Consider the following 21,114-nt stretch of genomic DNA (forward strand, 5'->3'; position numbering starts at 1 on the left):
TAAGTCAAATAATTCAGTTATATCTCTGAACCACACATGCTTGAAAACCTTTGACCTTTAAGCAGCTAACAAGCGCAGCTGTGCTCACCAGCCAGTCACTAAATGAACACGCTTTGTGAAGAAGGTTTGTCAGAGCTCAATCAATCAAAATCAATCCAGTTGTTGGCCATAAAACCAAAGCAATAATGGACAGACGATCACCACCACCATCTGCATCATCATTATATCATTGTGTGTGTTAGTGTGTCCTGTGACGTCTTGGTTCACACATGCAGGTGTGTGTATCAAAACACTTCTCTCTCCAGTAATCAGGAGAAAATAAGCTCACAAAGACAGCTCTGAGGCCACTTCAAATAGGGCTCTTGAATTCAGATGAGCGTGGTGGTGAAAAGGTGCACATGCACAAATGATTTGCAATTGAAATGATGCTTTTGTTGAGTACTGTGTGATGAGCCCTTTCATCTTTTACATTTGATCACTCCATCCAACCGTCCATCTGTCCCCTCATACGAGTCTTTGTCCTCTGTGTTGTGGATCCAGATCACCTGACGGAGATGGTGTGCTGCTCGACTGAAGACGCACACTGATCTGGATTGATGAAATAAGATTTGAGGACATTTATCAGGTTTGTTGGCTTTAAATCTCTTTCTCTGCCTATCATGAGCTGTTGTCATAACTACTGTACAGCTTGTTGCCATTTCATCTGGTTTCCGTGGAGATGCCTGAAAAAGGACGACCTCATTCTCGACCTTCCAACATCTGACTGTGTGCCCATCAGTCCTTTTTTTTTCATTTATATGTGAGACTGGCAGTCTGAGCCCATGTCTGCATGTGTCTTTAAAGTGAGTTTTAGTTCTTATATAACTGTTTGTGATCGTCCAGCTGTTCTGCCTTTTGGTTCTGTCTGTGATGAACAAAGTAAGCTGCTAATCTTGCTAGTGTGTGTGTGTGTGTGTGTGTGTTTAGTATGACAGGTCCAGTGCAGGATTCCCACAGGCTGTCTGTGAAAACATGGACAGAGGAGGAGAGCGACCGAGCTGACAGCACACCAAGCAGGTACACACACACACACACACACACACACACACACACACACACACACACACACACACACACACACACACACATATTTCATACATCTTTTCTTTTAAAGTTATTTGTGGGGCCTTTTGCCTTTAATGGATCGGACAGTTGAAGAAAGACAGGAAATGTAAGGAGGAGAGAGTGTGGGATGACATGCAGCAATGGCCCCTCGTCACACACTGTGACGAGGACTATAGCATCTGGGGTGCGGGACATAACCTCTAAGCTATATCGTTGCTCCCTAATGCATATCTTCTATATGAACATTTGCATGATATTTGCCTAATTGTTCTTATTTAAGATAACAGTAAAGATAGCACTTTCAATTAGTCATAAACCATACAACATTACCTGCATGTTAACCTGTCTCAAGGTGCTGTGACCCTCTTATCCAATCAGAGAGCGCTTTAGCAGTAACAGTTATTGTCTATCTGTCAGATATTTGACGGTAAGGCTGCCAGAAAGTAAAGAGTAAGGTTTTTGAGATTGGATTAGAGGTATTGTTTACATGTTAAGATTAAAGCTCCTGTGAGAAACGTCCTGCTTGTGTCGATTATGGCGCCCCCTTGTGGACAAAGTGACACCTCTGATCTTTTTGCAGATTTTATTCTCAACCTGTAAGTAGTGTTCACTCATCGAGAATCGTGTTTAGAAGCATATTCCCGTTGCTGTTAATCTCCTTTTCTGACCCCAACCAGGCAGCGTTTTCAGAAATTAAAATCACATTGTGGAAAATGTAAACGTTGCCGCTGATGTTCTTGTTTTCTCTTGTGGCTCATTCGGAGGCATCAGCATTCATTTCAGCCTGTTTCATAACCAGCTAAAAACTCCCCAAATGAGCTTTAATGTTTTGTGAATCCTTGACTTAAATAAATGTATTTGCTGTTGACAACATCAAATCCATTTTTTATATAAAGCTACACAAATCAGTAAAATTACTAAATGACTAAACTACAGTTCCCCCAGCAGAAACATGAGGAATTTCAGCTTCTGACAACCAAATCTATTGGTTTAAAAGCAGCACCTTCATATGAGTTGAATCTCACATCTCTTAACAAATAGCAGCAGTCGTAGTAGGAAGCATTTTCAGCAAAGAAAGCTCAGATAAATCACTTTATATTTCACCTGGTACTCATTGACAAAGAAACAAAGCAAACTGGTTTCTATTGACTGCAAGTATTTATGGACGACTGAGTGGCATCACCCATCTGTTACTACAGGGAGCTCTGGAGTCCCATAGATGGTGGATGCCAAGCCTGTCTCAATGTAACTTTCAGTCATCCTGGTTTTAAGTCTGCTGTAAAAACGTTATATTGCACCCGCCTGTCAATTAGGTGAGCTACACGCTTTATTGTGAATAACTCTAGTCTTTCATAAAATCAAAATGGAAGAGTTATCAAAAATTCCCCCCATGCGGTGTGTGCCGATCGAGACATGAGCTAATCAGACCTATTTTATTTTTTTGCCAGGTTGTAAATGTGTTCATTTCTGCTGTAAAAACTGGCTTTTTTGAATGGGGTGTGTATGTGACTTCCTGTGCTTCAGCAGTCAGCCTCTAGTGGACACTCGACGAACTGCAGCATTTTCCTCTTCCACATCAGTTTAATTTTTCAACGCCAGATATTTCTGCTTTCTGTTTTCTAATAAACATTCAAGTGGTATTTAGCTATTAAAGATAAGAAGAAGTTATTATTAGAGGGCAAAACAGAAGAGAACATATTTAGTTTTGGATTCATCATGTGTACAGAAACATGACTTTAAATAGAGTTCACATTACAAAGATATACTCTGTCAGTGCTGTATTTACAGCTGTGCTTATTATTTCTCCTCATGTATTTATGATTTTGTGTGTGTGTGTGTGTGTGTGTGTGTGTGTGTGAGTAGAGCACAGTCCATGTGTGATGACACTTCATCAGAGCTCCAGAGGATGGTGGCCAATGACAGAAGGGATATTAACTCCCAGAATGGACGTGGTGCTCTCTCCAGGTATGACAGCTAATAATATAACTTAACCTCCATTTGAATGTAGAACTTTGTTAATTATTATATAAGTATGACTTTAGGTCTCATTGCCATTTGTCTGTCTACCGGTCCTCAGGATCGTCAACATGGTGATGACTCTCAGAGAATGGGCACAGAAGAGTTTGGCAGAGGAGACGGAGCGGCCTGATTCCTTCTTGGAGCGTTTCAGAGGCCCCGCCAACGCGGACCAACAAGCCCCGCCCAGCAGGTTCAGCCACACTGGCTCTGATGTAGATCATGAAATCAGGCGCTCCAGATACAAGTGAGAACATCAGAAAAAACAGGCTAAATATGAACACATGAATAGTCTGACTGACACTTGCTCATAAATATGTGTGCTTGCCTGACTCTTTCAGGAGGAAGAAGTTTAACGTCGTGGTCTTGTCCCCTTCTGATGATGCATACTACCACTGGTTGATGGTGATCGGTTCTGCAGTCTTCTATAACTGGACCCTACTAGTCGTCAGGTTAGGATCTATTATTGTTCTAATATTAAAAAAATGTGGTAGTTCTATTCCTTCTACTTCTTTTATCACCATGGATCCATTTTCTTTAGATAATTTTGGTACTAAATAGAAATGTCAAAACAACAACCACTACAGCTCCACACAGCTGAGATGCAACATGAAACAGAGAACACGCTACATGAACAAAAAAGCAGCTGGAGACGGAAAAGGATGAATGAAGAATAAGTTATTTGTCACAAATGAGGAAAATACTAGGATTTGGACCCAATTGCAGATCAAAAAGGATTACATCTAACAAAAGTTCAAAAGACAAAAACAAAATCTTACTAAGGTAAAAGTCCCTTTCAGAAAAGCCAGAGTTCAGTATGGAGTGCAGACTTTTCAGTAGGGGGCTTCAGTAGACTGTACCCTCGTGGTCTTTCAGTAGGCATTTCTTAGGTCCACCTCAGTAGACTGAACATGTCAGCATGGATACTAACTTCCGGGTTTTGTGCAGTATGGTTTGGATGCATCCTTTCAGGAATTGAGTTGTATTTGAACACCCACAATGCTGTGCGAAATTAAACATAAAACGTCACTTCACATGTCAAGTTTTTCTCCCATGTTCTGCAGAGCCTGTTTTGATGAACTCCAGATGGAGAACGTGTTGGTGTGGTTGGTTCTGGATTACCTCTGTGATGGAGTCTATATTCTCGATATAGCGGTCCGTCTTCACACAGGTGAAAACAATTAACTTATTATTAAGATTGGATTTTTTTTAAAATACTTCACTGATGTTTCCCATGAAACTTTTGCTTCTGTTTGTCATGCCATTCGTAGCAATTGAAAACCTTCATTTGCACATAACAAATCAGCATTGGAATAATTCAGTTAAGGTCACTGCATTTTATTCATTGACAGTGTTCCTCCATGAGCAACAACTCATACCAGGATAATGGGTCTTAAAGGGGGGGGGGGGGGCTTCCACTGTGATAGTTGCCATATGAATTCTCCATGTGAAAGAAAACGTTGTTTAAATTTTGACCTTCTAAGCATTAACATGAACATGTTGTTGTGTGAAAGCTGAGAGTTTGTGTAATGCTGATATTGTGGGGTAATGGACTGCAGCCGGGTCTTTGGGGTCAAAAGGTCTACTGCTGTTGATTTGAGGATAGCATGGAGGGAAAGGGAAATGCTACTATTTTTCTTTAGTTGGTTCCTATTGGCTTCATTTTTTAGGTTGCCGCTTTGGTTATCCACATCTACTGTTATAGTGGGGTCAGTACCAAATTTGAAAGATGGTTTACTCAGGGAATCAAGATCACAATGTAACCACCTTTCTTGATGTAACTAGTACTTATCAACTACTGTTAGAGACATCAACTCTGCTTTTTACTTCTTTTAAGGTTTCTTGGATCAAGGGTTGATGGTGAAAGATGTGCGGCGCCTGAGAGAAACCTATGTTCGAACCTTTCAGTGTAAGTTTGACATTTGCTCCATCCTTCCAACTGACCTCCTGTACCTGACTGTGGGAATCAGCTACACTCCTCTGCTTCGATTCAACCGGCTCCTGCGCCTGCCTCGCCTGTTTGAGTTGTTTGAACGTACTGAGACGCGGACGGGCTACCCCAACGCTTTCCGCATCTGTAAACTGGTTCTGTACATCCTAGTCATCATCCACTGGAATGCCTGCGTATATTACAGCTTCTCCAAGGCGCTGGGACTGGGCTCAGACTCTTGGGTTTATCCCAATGCATCAGATCCTGAGTTTGGCTCCCTGACCAGAAGTTACATATACTGTCTGTACTGGTCCACCCTCACGCTGACCACCATTGGAGAGACACCTCCCCCTGTTAGAGATGAGGAATATTTGTTCCTGATATTTGACTTCCTGGTAAGTTCCTCAGCAGTGTGTTGATTGTTCTACTCTATCATCAGGCTGACACAATTATTTCTGTCCTAGGTTGGTGTTCTGATTTTTGCCTCCATTGTTGGAAATGTTGGATCCATGATTTCCAATATGAACGCCACTAGAGTAACCTTTCAGAGCCGTGTAGACACCCTGAAACACTACATGCACTTCAGACATGTAAGCAAGGGTCTGGAGCAGCGCGTCATCCGCTGGTTCGACTACCTCTGGACCAATCAGAAGACAATAGATGAACAGGAAGTGCTGAGGAGTCTGCCAAATAAACTGAGAGCCGAGATCGCTATAAATGTTCACCTGGACACACTGAAGAAGGTAAAGACATCATTCCATCAGTATCTTTGAGCCTCTGAACTGCATTAATATATTCTATAGGGTATTGTCAAATGGTCAAACTCTTTCTATGTGTGCGTGTGTGTGTGTGTGTGTGTGTGTGTGTGTGTGTGTGTGTGTGTGTGTCTGTGTCTGTGTCTGTGTGTGTGTGGACATAGGTACGTATTTTCCAGGACTGTGAGGCAGGCCTCCTTGTAGAACTGGTGTTAAAACTTCGACCACAAGTCTTCAGTCCTGGAGACTACATCTGTCGAAAGGTCAGTGTTACTTTTAATGGTACTGTAAGCACATATTATCCACCTCTAATTCTGGAGGGTCAGCACATACACCAAATACTTGTTCCTGCTTTGAACTTTGGTCTTGATTGTTAGTCAGGTAGAGAGATAAACTTGATCCCTACCTGCACTTGGCAGTGTGGCTTAGGCTGATTTGCACTGATGAGTTTGCAGTTATGCAGATTTGTCTAGAGTTTAAGGAGATGGAGATTCATTTCAAGAAATGTTGTAACTGTCATGTTTTTCCCCCAACCTGCCTCTCCTGTAATTTTTAACAGTGTATTTACAAACGCTTCTAAACTACATTAATATTAGTCTTTTATCAACAGCAGTACTACAGCTAAGTCTAGAGCAGTGCTTACAAAGTGGTCGTCCCATCCCTCCAGGGGTCCACCAGGGTGCGCTAAGGGGGTCGCGAAAACTTTGAAGGAAGATCGGGGAAGATAAGATAAAATAAAAATGAACAAGTGACATTGTTTGTGACAAATACTTTTAGAAGTGGATGCCCTGTTTGGGACAGGTAATGCCAGGAAACCTCAGCTTGAAAGAAAATAAAAGGATCCACTGCACACAATTTTATTTTATTACATGTAATTGTAAGACGAAGAAGAAGAAGTAATTCAAAGTTTTTATGTGTGGTGAATCCAATATCTTAACGGGGGAAAAAAGGGAAATAAACATGGGAGAGCAAAAAGCTTACCAGTCTGCTCAGAGTTGTGTGTGACTGGCACAGTCTCTCCCAACTGGCTCCTTTAAATTCTCCTCCTCCTCCTCCCTGATTGCTCTCAGGTGCGAAACAGGCAGAGGGAGGAAGGAGACCAGAGGAGCAGAGAGGGATAGTAACAGGGATGCACAAAACATTTGCCATTGTAATGTAAAAGGATTTTTAAGAATTTTTTCAAGAGGGGCCAGCACTAATGTTTTTGTTTTTTTGGTGTGTTTTTTTTAAGATTTGTTTTTGGGCATTTTGTACCTTAAATGGAGGGATAGGACAGTGGACAGAGCCGGATGTCAGGGAGAGAGAGTAGGGAACGACATGCGGGAAAGGAGCCACAGGCCGGACTCGAAACTGGGCTGGCCGCCCGCCTGCCCACCCGGACCACAGCCTCCACACATGGGGCGCGTGCACCATCCACAGCGCCACCAGCGCCCCCAACACTAATGTTATATCGGGTCCTTGGCATGGTTAAGCTTGGGAACCCTTGGTCCTGAGGATAACAAGCCATAGTTGTTGCTGTCTGAAGGGTTAGATTTATGAAATCTTGTTTATATATACTTTTTCCCTCTTTTTTTTTAAAGGGAGATGTGGGGAAGGAGATGTACATAATCAAAGATGGCCAGCTGGCAGTGGTGGGGGAGGATGGAGTCACCCAGTTTGCAGTTCTGACTTCAGGCAGCTGCTTTGGAGAAATCAGCATCCTGAACATCAGTGGCAGTAAGATGGGGAACCGACGTACGGCCAATATCCGCAGCCTGGGATATTCAGACCTTTTCTGCCTTTCCAAACAAGACCTGATGGAAGCGCTTCAGGAGTTCCCCCACGCCAGGGCCCAGCTGGAACAAAGGGGGCGGGACATCCTGCAGAAGGAGGGGCTTCTGGAGGAAATAAACGTGTCTGCAGGGGAGGAGCTGGAAGAGAAGGTGGAGAGGCTGGAAACCAGTCTGGACCGGCTACAGGTCATATTATAAGTCTGCTACTACTGATGCTGTTGGTACTACTGCTATTTGTCATAAAATAATTACATTATTAATATTAAAAACCAATGTGAACCTTTTGTTTTTTAGACATGTTTGGCCCGTCTGCAGAGTGAGTTTAATTCTTCCCAGCTTCGTCTGAAACAGCGACTCACAACCCTGGAACACAGTACCACCACAGCAGTGACAGGAAGTGGCTTCCTGTCAGACGCCGATGGCAACGAGAGTGTTTCTGGTGGTGACGGTGTTCGCAGTGAAATCAACATCCGGCTCTGAAGGACATATTCTGAATATGGAAATATCTGGAGAAGCATAGAGCATTGTTATTGTCACAACAAAGCTACTGTGTTGCTTTGAGTTTGAATAATTCATTATTTTTCATTCTGTAAAGGAAGAATGTGCAATGTTGATCCAGTAGATGTCGCCCCTTAAGCACCAGCATGAAACCAAAACAAACTGCTGCTTGGCGTTTGGCGACACCTCCGCTATTCTGAAGCCTCGGATACACCTCCAACACATCTCCACTCGCGTCCACACGAAGGAGTTATCAATTAGAACACACCATAATTAAGCACCATTAAGGGCAAGTGGCGGTTAAACTCTGATTCTTACAGAAAATCTTAACCCTTGCACTTGACTGCCATGTAATCAATGATGTATTTTTCCAGAAGGGGGTATAAGACTCCTTAAAATACCAGTGATTACCAACCTTCTGTTTGTACTGACTGCGCTTAAATGCATCGAGCCTCTCTAATTTCACAACACATTTCCAATGGACTTTTTTCTGTGGTATCTGCAGCGTCTAAATAAACGTGCGCTCATATACGTCTTCTCTCATGAATGACACTCTAAAATGTCACACAAGTTTCTAGCTATGAGAAGTTGTTCAGTTTTGGAACTTCAGACTCTGCAAACTCTTAAAGTCAAAGTATTCTTTTAGGAGGCTGAGGGTGTAAAGAGGTTATTGGTTCTCTCATGCCTCTCACGTGTAATCCACTGTGACTGCGTGCTAATCCAGTGTAGTGTTGTACTCAAGACAACACTAACCAAAACCAAGACCAAGACATTTAGAGATTGAGACTGAGTCAAGGCCAAGACCAAGGCAGGGCGAGACAGAGACAAGACCGAGACCAAGACCATAATTATCACTGAAAAATCATCATCTTGTGTGCAGCAGGTGAGTCACTTACTTGGACTGTAACATTGGGAAGGTTGCGGAAAGAAAATCAGCGGGGATCTACATTAGTCTTGTTTTACAATCTGGAGTCCGTACAGTCTAAGGCCGAGACAAGATTGAATAAAATGTTTCGGATTTCCAAGGCAAGACCTTCAAAAAGTGGTCTTTAGACCAGTCTAGTCACAACACTATCCTCCAGTGGACCTATTGTCATTGTTTCCAGATCTCTGACCTCTAATGGTTGCATGTGTTATTAAAGCCATAACAATTGCAAATGGATTTTCAGTGTGTATTTACAGTAATGTTGATTAAAAAAAAGTCTGTTTCATTAATTGTTTCTTTTTTGTATGCTTTTGACTTCAACAGCACTCACAGTCTTGACATTCTTATGAAGGTTTACTATTAAAAACACTGTTAAATACTGTGCTAATGCTGAGCATTTATTTCCACCATGATAAATGACACCCTTTGACACAGCGGCTATCTGACCATGAAATGCCTTACCAGTGTGCAGTATGTGTGTTAATAAGCAGGACTTAACCCTTTAATGTGTAAACTGCATGCCTGCTGCCATGTCAACAAGTGCCTTTGGACCAAAGTCCAACACCACATGACTTCAAGATATCAGGAAGTGGAACCTGAGGAGCTCTGGAGAATCACTGCGTTTTATAGAAAGGTATTCACATATAGTTTTGTCCTCTATCGCTTCCTCTGTTCTCCTCTGTTTCCTCACACTTCTTTCTCTTTCTTTTCTTTAATCGTCTGTGGTTTTTTTGTCCCACTCTGCTTTGCCTTGTTCTGTGCATGTATCTAGTTAAGCTTTCCTCCTCTTTCGCTTCTATATTTCTGACTTTTTGAACCTCAAAGTCAAATGAAAACGTGATCATTGTAGTTCCACTCAGTGTGTTCGTACCTGAATGTGTATGTATATAGTGTGCAGATCAGCATTCACTTTGTTGTCTTTGGTTGCGTTAACCAGTACATCTTTATGCGTGATCTGGATTCACAAACTCTTATGAACACATGTGTCAGTAGGTGTGTGTTTCAGACATGGAGATCTACTGGAGATTTGTGTTGCTGTGCATTATGCTGGTAGCAAATGTGACACCGGTGTCTGCAGCAGCACAGGTAAGACCTGCCTTTATTGCAATTTTAGTTAACTAAGTCTGTAATTACTCTGATAAAATAGTCAAATTGTTATAGTTTACACAACAATCTGACACTGAGTGGATGGAGAACTGAGAAGCTATACTGTTCAGTTAAAGGCAGGTGTGCAGCCACAAAATGAAAAAACAAAAACAAACCACAGATGTTTCGACGTGCATGTGTGTGTGTGTGTGTGTGTGTGTGTGTGTGTGTGTGTGTGTGTGTGTATCTAGCCGGGTTTCATAGAGAGCCTCCTATTGGCGACCCACCAGCGTCCCTGGCTCTGGGGCCTCTATGTCTTCTGTGTTGGTCTTCCTCTCATTCTTTTCATTAGCTTCATGTGGCCCGACAAGGTACAGTATGCTTGTTAATGCAAGTGTGCATGGAGATTTGTGTGTGTCAGAATTAATACAAAAGGAAGGTTGATTGCTCAGCTTAAAGAAGTCCCTTTTCTAATGTGTGTGTTTGCATGTAGCGGTTTGGACCCCCTGATCAGCCATATTACTATAAGAAGTCTGATGATGTTCAACAAGATGATCCTGAGGTCTCACTGCGGACACAGTCCATCAACACCAAAGGTATATATTTTATGATAGAATAGTCATTATAAAGGTGGAGTCAGCAGAAATGTTACTGTGCACTAGCACAAGCTAACTCTCTGTGATTGTTACCTGCCTGTCCAACAGAAAGGAGACCAACTCCCCACGCCCCGCATAAAAACAAGAAGAGGGTTTACTCTGGTTTGAACAAGCTTTATCCACTAACTACTATTATATTTTCTCTTTTTTAGCACTATTTCTGCATGTGGTATATTTTGCTGTTTAAATCATCCTATCGCTGAATTGTGTCCAATCCTATAACTCACCTGCACACTGTCATAAGCTGGGGAAAACACACAAGCTCCCAGCCAAGAAACGCCCCAAGTTAACAAAACAAACCAAGACATGTATGAAGGCCCACAAGTTATGACTGAGCAGAATTACTTTTTAAGTCAAATTTATTTAGGGAAAAGTGACTCTACCTTTAAAGCTCTTTTGAAGACATGTGGGTCTTAGATATAATAAAAAGCTGTTTCTGCAGTGTGCTGTTATTCCCTTAATCTGACACCTTAACCCCAATTTTAATTAATAATATAATAATCTGTCTACAAACCCCCCAATATTGAGAAAAGTCCATCCTCTCTCCGTCTTTTGCCTGCTCCACTTTTCAGAAAATGTCTGCTCAAATGGGCGGTTTAAAGATTTCCCCTTCATGACATCACAAAGGGCAGTAACCCCTCCCCCAGGTGGGTGACACTCCCACAGCTAGTTGTTTGTTCTGCCCTCTGAGTCTGCCTTCTCACTGTAAACAATGAGGCATGGTGCAAGAAAGCCCGAGCCACCCAAGCTCTTCCAGAGAGGGGCGTGGTCAGACACAGCTCATTTGCATTTAAAGCTACAGACACAGAAACAGCCTGTTCTGATCAGGGCTTAGAGGGGTTTATAGACATGATCAAATACAGGATCAGATAGGATTTATAACAAGAAACTTCATGGACATGTTTTGTGGACTTCTGAGTCATATTTAAACTTGATAAAAAGGAGGATAAGATGTGACCTTTAGGTATTAGGTATTAATGAATATAGTATCAAGAATGTTTCAGCAGCATTCTTCTCTACCTTTTTCTTCACCTGTTTGTTTTTTCATCTCTTCCCTTTCTTCTTTAGAAGAAAAGGCTGATGGAGCTGTAACAAGAAGAAGAGACACTCATGGTAATCAGAGGAAGTCTGACTTAAACCAGAAGGTGAGATTCAATAAAGTGCAGGGAATACTTATGATAATGTGTTTTATAATGATATTTATTAGAGTATTTGAAGATGTTAATGCATCACAATCAATCAATAAAGTAAATTTCAAGTATTTAGCAATAAATCAAAACAAAGGTTACCTCACCACACTTAACAAACAGAGCAGGTCAGGATCGTTCTGTTTAGAGACTAACCTTGACTGACACAATAAGACAAGTAAGTATGTTCTCAGCCATTCAGTGAAGCATGAAGAACAGAAGATATAAATAAAAACTGAGTTAAACATCATATGCACTCTTTAAAATGTGTATATTTACCACACTTCATTTTGTTGTGGAATAACTGCACACAGCAGTCACACATCGCACATTTTTCTGATACCATGCCAGCCTCATGTGTACATAAAAAAGCAGATTGCATATATCTGATATATATATCAGATATATCCTATATCTTTTTTTTCTCAATTTTTTCATATCTCAATATATATGGCACATAGAAAAGATATCCATAGATATCCAAAGATATTTTCCAGTATTGTCAGCTTTTTCCATGACAACACTGTGAAAATTGTCTGGCTCTGTGCTTTTCTGAGAAAATAACATTTGGAAATAACATAATCCAGGCAAAGGGCAGATCTAAGGTTGTTCTTTTTTTTTTTTTGCTGTTGCTATTTTTGCTCGCTATTTTTGAAATACCTGCTAGAAACAGTGGGTTGCCTAGCTGCCTTATCAAAAGAGAGTATTGAATGTTCTGCTGGAGCCATGAGGACCTTTCCTGATTTTCAAGGATTTTAAATATATAACTCTACCAGTGATTTACAAAGACTATTTTATCTCAGTGCCCTTGAGCAGGTCCTCGAAACTGTGGATAACTGTCAACTTGTTTGTGTTTGTGTTTGTGTTTGTGTGTGTGTGTGTGTGTGTGTGTGTGTGCGTGCGTGTGTGTGTGTGTGTGTGCGCACTTTTGTATAGGATCATTGATCGGTGCAATGACCTCGGGAGAGGAATGCTCAACCATCACGCAAGAGGGAGCATTGTCCACGGACCGAACACATCTTTGGCCCGTTGAGATGATGGCTGGAAGAAACCACAGACTGAAAAACACAACACAGTCTGAGCAGGGACTTTAACATGGTTTAGCTTAACTAACAAAATCATATTAGCTTATGATTATGATATATTTCATTTGGACTTAGAACCATGCTTCAGCTTTTCTAGCGACCGTGTCATCAGGTCAGTTGGTTGTTTGATTTTACATTGCTATAAAATAAATAACACATCCATATATGGGATTAATATACTATCTTTATTCAAGAGCATGTTTTTAAGTTTTGAGAGCAGTACTTATTGATTTTACATTCAGATGTTTTCATTCTTTCTCTCAAAAACCTCTCTTTGTACTCAAATAGTTGCTGCTTGTGCTTAAATTTTCTCTGTTTGTGCTCGAAATGTTTGCTTGCTCTCAGATTCTGCAAGCTGTGATGATGATCAATCCTTTGAGCTGCATCTGCTGGCCTACCATCGTGTTCATCTTTAAAAACTAAACCAAAGTAAAAGATCAGACCTTAAGAAAGGAGATGTCTACTTCTCAGAGTTTAGTTGAATCTTGTTTATTTTCCCAGCAAGCACTTTCCTCACACCTGGATCCACACAAAGCTGTGCCACAAAAACAAAATGAAAAACTGATGGAATACCTGATTCTCTACAGTCATAAATATTCAAAATATGCAGGGAGTGTCAAGAACATGTGCACATTTGCCAAAAGCAGACACACTTTCCAAAAACTCTTTCATCCTCGAAAATAGAGAATGAAAAAAATATAGAAAACAGAAGTTTGCATGAAAAAAGATACAAGATAATCCTCCTATTATTTTTAAATGATTATAAATGAAGCCTGAAGGCCAAAGTCAAGTGTTGTTCCACTTTCTCAAATCTTCCTTTTCCTTTTCTTCATTACTATCCTATTAACAGCTCTTTACGTTTATCCATTCACTTACCCGGCGAGTGAGTCAAATATGGACAATGCAGTCTGAGAGCAAAAGGACACAGTTACAGTATAGTTGGAAATTTGCTTTTAGCATAAATATATGATATGTTAATGCAACACCTGATTTCATGACATGATTTTTACACATTCTACTTCCTCATTCTCTGCAGATTAAATTAACAAGATTAGTAATTAGTGTTGATCAGAAATTAGTCATCGTCTTTAAAGGCGCTGAAATATTTTGGTAGTCTCAACTTTAGACAAAGCCAAGCTAGCTGTTTTTCCCATTTTTCTGTCTTTTGGCAAGGCTAAGCTAACTAGCTTTGCTGTAACCACATATATGAGAAAAAAATGGTCTTAAGTTCTGTAAGAACCTATAAAACTATGTGCTCTTTAATGTAAAAAAGTGAATGTTTTGTGTTAAAGGTTGAATATTCCAGTTGTTTACGGTGAGAAGGCAGACTCAGAGGGCAGAACAAACACCTAGCTGTGGGAGTGTCACCCACCTGGGGGAGGGGTTACTGCCCCTTGTGATGTCATGAAGGGAAAATCCCCAAACAGCCTGTTTCATCACACATTTTCTGAAAAGCGGAGAAGGCTAAAGATGGAGATGATGGACTTTTCTCATCATTGGGGGGTTTGTAGACAGACTATAGGGGCACATATTACATGGTAAAGGGTATTTGCATAATGATATGCGCTGGTATTGCTATGTCAAGTTTGTATGTCTGTCCATCGTCTTGTGTCAATAATGATTTCCTCTGGGGAGATTCAAGCAAAACTGATGTCCCATGTGTGCTAATTCCTCCGTAGTTATTTTCGACTAGTTTTGGGTTTGCATGAATCGCTGTGAAAATAGTCTCTGCTTACATAATGAGAATAAATATATTCTACACTATGTCTAACCACAGTTGTCCTTAAATAAACAACCCTCAAGTTTAATGTTAAATCTATGGTATGGGATTAATATACTATCTTTATTCAAGAGCATGTTATTTTTCTGAAGAACAGGTTTTTAAGTTTTTATAAGCAGTACTTGTTGAATTTTACATTCAGATGTTTGCATTCTTTCTCTCAAAAACCTCTCTTTGTACTCAAATAGTTGCTGCTTGTGCTTAAATTTTCTCTGTTTGTGCTCGAAATGTTTGCTTGCTCTCAGATTCTCATGCTCAAACTTCTCCTCTCACTTCAGACCGCAGCTGCTCGCAGCTCAAACTTCTGCTCTCCTACTTTGTTTCTCTGCCCGCTCGGGTCTTTGTCTGCTCTTGGATTTCTTCTGCGCTCTCGGATTTTATGACGAATCAACCAATAGAAAACGGGTACAGGATCGGCCAATCACGTCCACGCCGCCCTATTGCTGAGGAGTTCGCTGTACTGATGAGAGCGTCCCGTATGGGCGGCTACTCTTTAACCGCAAATACTCCGTAGCTTCCGCAGCTTCTGACGTAGCCTATCGCCTATGGAAGAATTATGGACCACCAACTTCAAAGACATGAAGTAAGTTTTTATTTGAATGATAATGGTGCTAATTGTTTCTAAAAAATGTAATTGATAAAGTAATATTTGAAAGAAGAACGCTATGGCAAGCCCTTTTAACATTTAAGTATTAGCGGTAATAGCAATTGTAGATATCAATAATTCCTTTTGGACATGTTAGAATTCCAGGCTGACATATCCACAATGTAATTTTCACTAGTAACAATTCTAATTAAAGATATCTATAATTCATTTTTCACTAGTGGAAATGGTCATTGTAGATATCTGTAACTTAATTACAACTAGTCAACGTGCCATTGACTTCTATTCAAATTGAATTACAGATATCTGTAATTCAATTTGTACATGTTGTAATTCAAAGTCGACATATCCATAATGACATTTTGACATGTCACAGTTCTAATTCATGATATCTACAACTCAATTCTCACTAGTAAAAATGTTAATTCTTGATATCAACAATTCTATTCTTACTAGTGACAAAGTTCATTTATGATATCTACAATTGTTCTAACATTACAGATATCATAAATTAATTCTAGATATCTAAAATGCAATTCTTACTAGTCGAACTTACATTATTGATATCTTGACCTGGAATTATTACATGTAAGAATGTAATTATATATATCTTGAATTAACATTTCAACATGTCAACATTTAATTTTGACATGTTGAAATGTAATTTCCACTACAGTGAAAACTAAATTGCTACTTGTCAGCCAGACTGTTTTAATGTTAACAGGGCTTACCACATGAACACTGAACACTGTGGCAGCTTGTGAAAACGGACTTCACCGTGTTTTTTAGGCTTCTTTAGTTTTAATTAAAAATTAGGCTAGAGCTCTTATAGGCTATTATGATAGTAGAAAATTAAATTAACTACACAATTTGAATGTTAGTACACTGTCCTCTTTTCAGTTGCGCCAACAGGACTTAGGATACTCCTGTCAGCTTCAACAGCTTCAACAGTTTATACGGGTCATAAACCAACTTCACAGCTGTTTGCGTAGCCTAATGTCAGACAGAAAACTTTATTGTGAGCACATTTACAATGTTTTAAAAGGCAATAACGTAAATTTCGTTAGAAAAAACTGTGTTGTTAATTTAGCAAATGAAAAAAATCAATCTTGTTTCAATGCATTTCGACTTTCTGACTTTTCAATGATGAAGTTCATTAGAATATTTCTCAGCAGCTGTAAAGGACACTCAGTGTTATCAGCTTAAAGTCACTCTTATGGAAGTAGAACTTATAGGCTCATTTTTAGATTAATATTGTTTTTCAGCAGATGTCTTAGTTATGACTTTATTAATCTAGCTAAGCATTTGTGTTTTTTATTCAGTAGCCCAGTGCAGGCTCTGGGTATCCAGTGCGCACATCCAGTGTGCACATCCAGCGCTTTTCTACTCGGACAAAATACTTGGTGGACACAGAGGCTTCGTAGTTCAGCCCTGTTGGTGCAATAGGTCCGATATAGCCTACTGTAGGCTATCTTTACTGTGTCATAGTCTGTACTTTATTATATCCTAATGGTTTCACAACTATTTTCATTGATAGATACTTAGGCCTATTGCCTATACGTGAATAGCCTATGCCATAAAAATGATTTCCCTTTATGATTTAATGTTGACATTTGAAGTGTAGGTCTATCTATCTTTTGCCTTCTTTCTTTCAGAACCTGCTAAAACGTCAAATCTTGGAGAGATTGCGAAGCAAGATGCAACATGTGGTTAGCTGTCCTGGCTTGGATCTTGATTATCTTCATTTCATGTGCACCCATGAATTATTACTCCTCGATTCATTGGCAGAGCAGATGGAGTTGCCATTAGATATAGTCAATGTCATTAGAGAACTCACAAACCAGGTCAGAAGTCAGGTAGACAGTGAGCAACATTTTATTTCTCTCAATATACAGACAGTGCAAGGGGCAAGGGGACGACCAAAATGAATAATTGAGCAAGAAGAGTTACAGGCCTTGATAGATACTCAGTTGTCTATACCAACAATTTCAAAACTGTTGGGAGTCAGTCAAGCTACATTATTCCGGCGAATGGCAGAATTTGGGATTTCTGTGACAGAGTCCTATAGCACAATGTCAGACCAGGAGCCTGACACCTTAGTGTCTAACATTAAAGCTGAAATGCCAAATATTGGCTACAGATTGGTAATGGGAAGACTGAGATCCTTAGTCCACAGGGTACAGTGGAACAGAATGAAAGCAGCTGTGCATAGAGTAGATGCAGCTGGGATTCTTGCTCGCTTGACACAGTTAGGCTGTGTTGTGAGAAGAAGCTACTCTGTAAGAGCCCCCCTATCTCTTGTGCATGTGGACACTAACCACAAACTCATAAGGTAAGTTGCTTTCACATGAAGTTGTCAAATGAATGAATCATCTGTAACAAACGCATACAATATACTAAATTTGACTTTCTCCTATATAGATACAGCAAAGTCATTTTTGGGGGCATAGATGGCTTTTCCAGAAAGGTATTGATTCAAATAATATACAGTATTTTGTGACGCACGGGTTTATTGATAATTTCTCTATGGTTGCATGTAAAACTATTAAATGAAGCCGTTTCAACAAATGATGCTTAGACTTAAGTCATAGTATTATTAACGTGGTACTTTTATGATCTTTGTCCAGGTCATGTACCGAGAACCTGCCAACAATAATAGGGCATCTACTGGCCTCGCTTTCTTCCTGACCTCCTGTGATAAGAACGGTTTGCCCTCAAGGTATGTAAAAGTCATAGTGCAGTCTGATTTGCACACACACAAGTCAATTTGGATGTACTGAATAATAACTGAATATAGAATTTTGCATCTTTTAATACCTCTTCACATACTTCAGGATCAGAGGTGATCAGGGTGTGGAGAACAACGATATTACCCGATTCATGTTTGCTGTGCGAGGAACTGACAGGGGAAGTTACATTTCTGGAAAAAGCGTCCACAACCAGAAGTAAATTACATCAAATGTTGAGCAAGAAAGCCTGAACCTTGACTCAGCATAATTTATCACTGTGTGCAGTTATCAAGACTACAGATATGATGCACTTAATTAATTTAACAACACCGCAGATCATCTTCAGGAAATGCTTCTGAGATGAACTCTGACTAATGTACTGATTAACTTTTTACTACACAAAGTGCAATATACAAACAGCCCGAAAACAGTGCCATGGACCGATCCTCCTTTAATATTTATCTGTCTTGTATGTATTTACGGCTTTAAACCTGCAGTCGGTGTGGATCCTGACTGGTGTGCTCTTACCTATCACCTGAGCTGCTACTGACCCGCTGCACACTCTTAAGCTATTTGCTCGAGGTTCCAGGCTCTTTGCTCTAAGGCCTGTTGATAAGAGCCACAAACATGGCATGGATGAAATTTATATTTCTGCCCTTAAAATGTTGTCCGTCAATGTTACTGTTCATTAAGCGCCTTAAACTGTGTCTAAACCTTCCCAAGTTGGGTTCTATTTTTGTGTCCCATCAATTAATAAGCGAGAGTTTAAAGTATAGAAATGTTTGTGTTTAAGAGACAAGAATTGAAGCTGGCCTTTAATTGATGTCTGCCAATTAGTTTTTTCCAAAATAAGCGATTGAGGGACAAAGATAAATCACTCAACGTGCTGACTATATAATCAAATATCAAATATATATTTACACAAAGATGTAAACACAGTTGGTGTAACAGTTTGATCTTAATGAGTGTGACATGGTGCAAGTTGGATTTTGAATGATTTGGATCAGAGCAGCTGTGCAGTGTTCACAATCTAAAATATTGGATAGAAACACCATTAAATGATCTTAAGATGGATTATTAAGACCACTTTTCTCAAACTTTTTTCTGGATTTTATGTTCCATTTTTTTCCCTTAAATATCAAGAAAATGTTTGTTTGTAATGTTATGTCTTTTTTCCCCTCACACGTATCATAACATTACAGCTTTAGAAGATGTTTGCACATTATAGGAACATTTTTAATTTCTTGCAGATGAGATAAAGTGGTTCCCTCTTTTGGTTAAAGATCATTGTACATGCAAGTTTGCTGTTTCTGCAGAAGTGTGAACCGGTGGGGAGAGACGTGTTGATTTGTGGGATATGAAGTTTGTTTACTAGTAAACATGCAGCTGAGTCATGGTAAATTTACTGGTTATTTTCCAGCTGAAGAGCCCTTTGGTCAGCATGTCTTCTGTTGTGTTCATGGTGTAAGATGTGAAGTGCGGTATTTGAGTGCTAATACGTCTCATGTCTGTAGAATAAGCAGATGAAGTTGATGCTACTGCTGCAGGAACAGTTTGTGTTTGATGTGTCATTTTTTTCTATTTGAGTGATGTGTCTTATAAATGATTTCCTGAGTTTTGTTTAGAATTGTTAAAAGTTGTGTGCATGTTTTTTTTTCTCTTTCACAGTAGTGGTCATTACTTGTGAAGGGCGTTGCCAAATCTGCTGTATTTATCTCTTTACCATGAAACCTTGAGGAACCTTTAAGCCAACCTGTATATAAATATTAAGTTTACTTTTTGAATGTGGAGTTTTTGCATTGAATTATTTTGTTTGCATGTTTTTCTGCATGTTTTCCTCTGTGTGCTTGCTCGTCTTTGCATTTTGCTTTTTAAAAGGCAAAGGAGGGTTGTCATGTGACCTAAAGCTCAGCTCTGAAGTGGGAATCACCATTAAATGTGACTGTAGTGTTTTCAGTCAGAGCCTCGTGTAAAGGCCAGGATGAACAGCTCAGTCTGCCTCGTTTACTGGCTTCATTTGAAAGAAACCGTCTTCTTTGTCCCCTAAATGTACTGCGACAGTCTGGACTGAGTCTTGCAACTTTTCACCCAAACCATGCTATGTATGTGATGTCTGTTTTTATAATAAATATTTGAATCATCACTCTTTTGTGTTGTCACTCATTCTTGAAAGACATCAAAAATAGTGGGGTTAATACAGACAATTATTTTCTGAGTAATTCAATGTGTTGTAATCTTAGCAGGAAATAAAAGGTGAATACTCCAGAAACTAGGGAATTTCTACTCTCCTGTTACATGCTTTTTATAGATTGGAACAATAAAGCATCAAACACAGTTTTAAAGTCTCTTGCTGCTCTCCAAATTAAATACAAAGTCCTGTTTTCAAAACCCCATGTTTTTTTTCTTTAAATCATCTTACAATATTAGTGTCTTGATGATAATCACTTTCTTTTTACGAGGTTAAGTTATGGTCTTAACCTTCGATACACCAAAAGGTCTTTATATTTATTTCAAAATAAAAGCAGTCAAACAGCAAGTGAAGATCTCTCAGTTTAAGACAATGTATAATAATGTGTCTAATTTTATTTTTGAATCTATAGATTTATATACAGTACATACACTGTATATATATTATAGCACTTAATTAAAACCCAAGTTATAAGTAGGCTACATAAAAACTATAAAATCGTCATGAATCAAAAAAAAGTTATCACAGTCACGTCAAAGTGAAAAATTAATGAATACAGTTTAAGATATAAAGATATATTTTCACTATAGATGTACATTTTTTATTTAATAAATGGTTCTGTTCTTTTAACACGCTTGCATGCGGCTGTGAAATGAATTAAATCTGTTGTCGTGTCGCATTTCTCTTCCGCCATCATGAGGGACGTAGGCCAACGCCACGGCCAACGTCGACAGATTAGACGGTAGTCATAGGTTTGACACGAATGTGATTGACAGACACACTGGACCAATAGTGGAGA

General features: G+C 39.6%; 2 protein-coding genes and 1 long non-coding RNA gene across 13 annotated transcripts; all 3 read left to right on the top strand.

Moving 5' to 3' along the window:
* The first annotated feature begins 495 nt into the window (after nucleotides 1–495).
* LOC109984297 (cyclic nucleotide-gated cation channel-like) lies at nucleotides 496–9,369 on the top strand. Its single transcript, XM_065959075.1, has 11 exons — nucleotides 496–625; nucleotides 967–1,056; nucleotides 2,968–3,069; nucleotides 3,182–3,367; nucleotides 3,462–3,572; nucleotides 4,185–4,291; nucleotides 4,958–5,445; nucleotides 5,515–5,793; nucleotides 5,970–6,068; nucleotides 7,386–7,763; nucleotides 7,872–9,369. Exons 2-11 carry the CDS (start codon nucleotides 968–970, stop codon nucleotides 8,055–8,057), a joined length of 2,025 nt encoding a protein of 674 aa, XP_065815147.1. The 5' UTR covers nucleotides 496–625; nucleotide 967; the 3' UTR covers nucleotides 8,058–9,369.
* Nucleotides 9,370–9,516: 147 nt separating this feature from the next.
* On the top strand, nucleotides 9,517–14,778 carry LOC114920324 (calnexin). 11 transcript variants are annotated; one of them, XM_065958928.1, is made up of 7 exons: nucleotides 9,520–9,634; nucleotides 9,994–10,086; nucleotides 10,338–10,457; nucleotides 10,580–10,682; nucleotides 10,791–10,844; nucleotides 11,814–11,887; nucleotides 12,866–14,778. In XM_065958928.1, exons 1-7 carry the CDS (start codon nucleotides 9,569–9,571, stop codon nucleotides 12,872–12,874), a joined length of 519 nt encoding a protein of 172 aa, XP_065815000.1. In that variant the 5' UTR covers nucleotides 9,520–9,568; the 3' UTR covers nucleotides 12,875–14,778. The 11 variants fall into 11 exon arrangements, with proteins under 11 accessions (XP_029133290.2, XP_065815003.1, XP_065815002.1 ...); XM_029277453.2 differs by having other exon boundaries at nucleotides 9,521–9,634; nucleotides 11,811–11,887; nucleotides 12,866–13,178; XM_029277456.2 differs by having other exon boundaries at nucleotides 9,531–9,634; nucleotides 9,991–10,086; nucleotides 11,811–11,887; nucleotides 12,866–13,178.
* Nucleotides 14,779–15,400: 622 nt separating this feature from the next.
* LOC136179974 (uncharacterized) lies at nucleotides 15,401–20,270 on the top strand. The gene is made up of 4 exons (XR_010666889.1): nucleotides 15,401–17,730; nucleotides 17,820–17,865; nucleotides 18,026–18,117; nucleotides 18,233–20,270. It is a non-coding gene; the product is annotated as an uncharacterized lncRNA (long non-coding RNA).
* The last annotated feature ends 844 nt before the right edge of the window (nucleotides 20,271–21,114 follow it).

The sequence above is a fragment of the Labrus bergylta genome, chromosome 9, assembly GCF_963930695.1.
Source record: "Labrus bergylta chromosome 9, fLabBer1.1, whole genome shotgun sequence".
Lineage (NCBI taxonomy): Eukaryota > Metazoa > Chordata > Actinopteri > Labriformes > Labridae > Labrus > Labrus bergylta.

What these genes read in the sequence shown, in the direction of transcription:
- LOC109984297 (XM_065959075.1), top strand. Translation starts at nt 968, where the DNA reads ATGACAGGTCCAGTGCAGGATTCCCACAGGCTGTCTGTGAAAACATGG. An exon ending in TGGACCCTACTAGTCGTCAG is followed by an intron (nt 3,573 to 4,184) that starts GTTAGGATCTAT and finishes CATGTTCTGCAG; the next exon opens with AGCCTGTTTTGATGAACTCC. An exon ending in GAGACTACATCTGTCGAAAG is followed by an intron (nt 6,069 to 7,385) that starts GTCAGTGTTACT and finishes TTTTTTTTAAAG; the next exon opens with GGAGATGTGGGGAAGGAGAT.
- LOC114920324 (XM_029277453.2), top strand. Translation starts at nt 9,569, where the DNA reads ATGACTTCAAGATATCAGGAAGTGGAACCTGAGGAGCTCTGGAGAATC. An exon ending in TCACTGCGTTTTATAGAAAG is followed by an intron (nt 9,635 to 9,993) that starts GTATTCACATAT and finishes ATGTGTCAGTAG; the next exon opens with GTGTGTGTTTCAGACATGGA. An exon ending in ACAGTCCATCAACACCAAAG is followed by an intron (nt 10,683 to 10,790) that starts GTATATATTTTA and finishes CCTGTCCAACAG; the next exon opens with AAAGGAGACCAACTCCCCAC.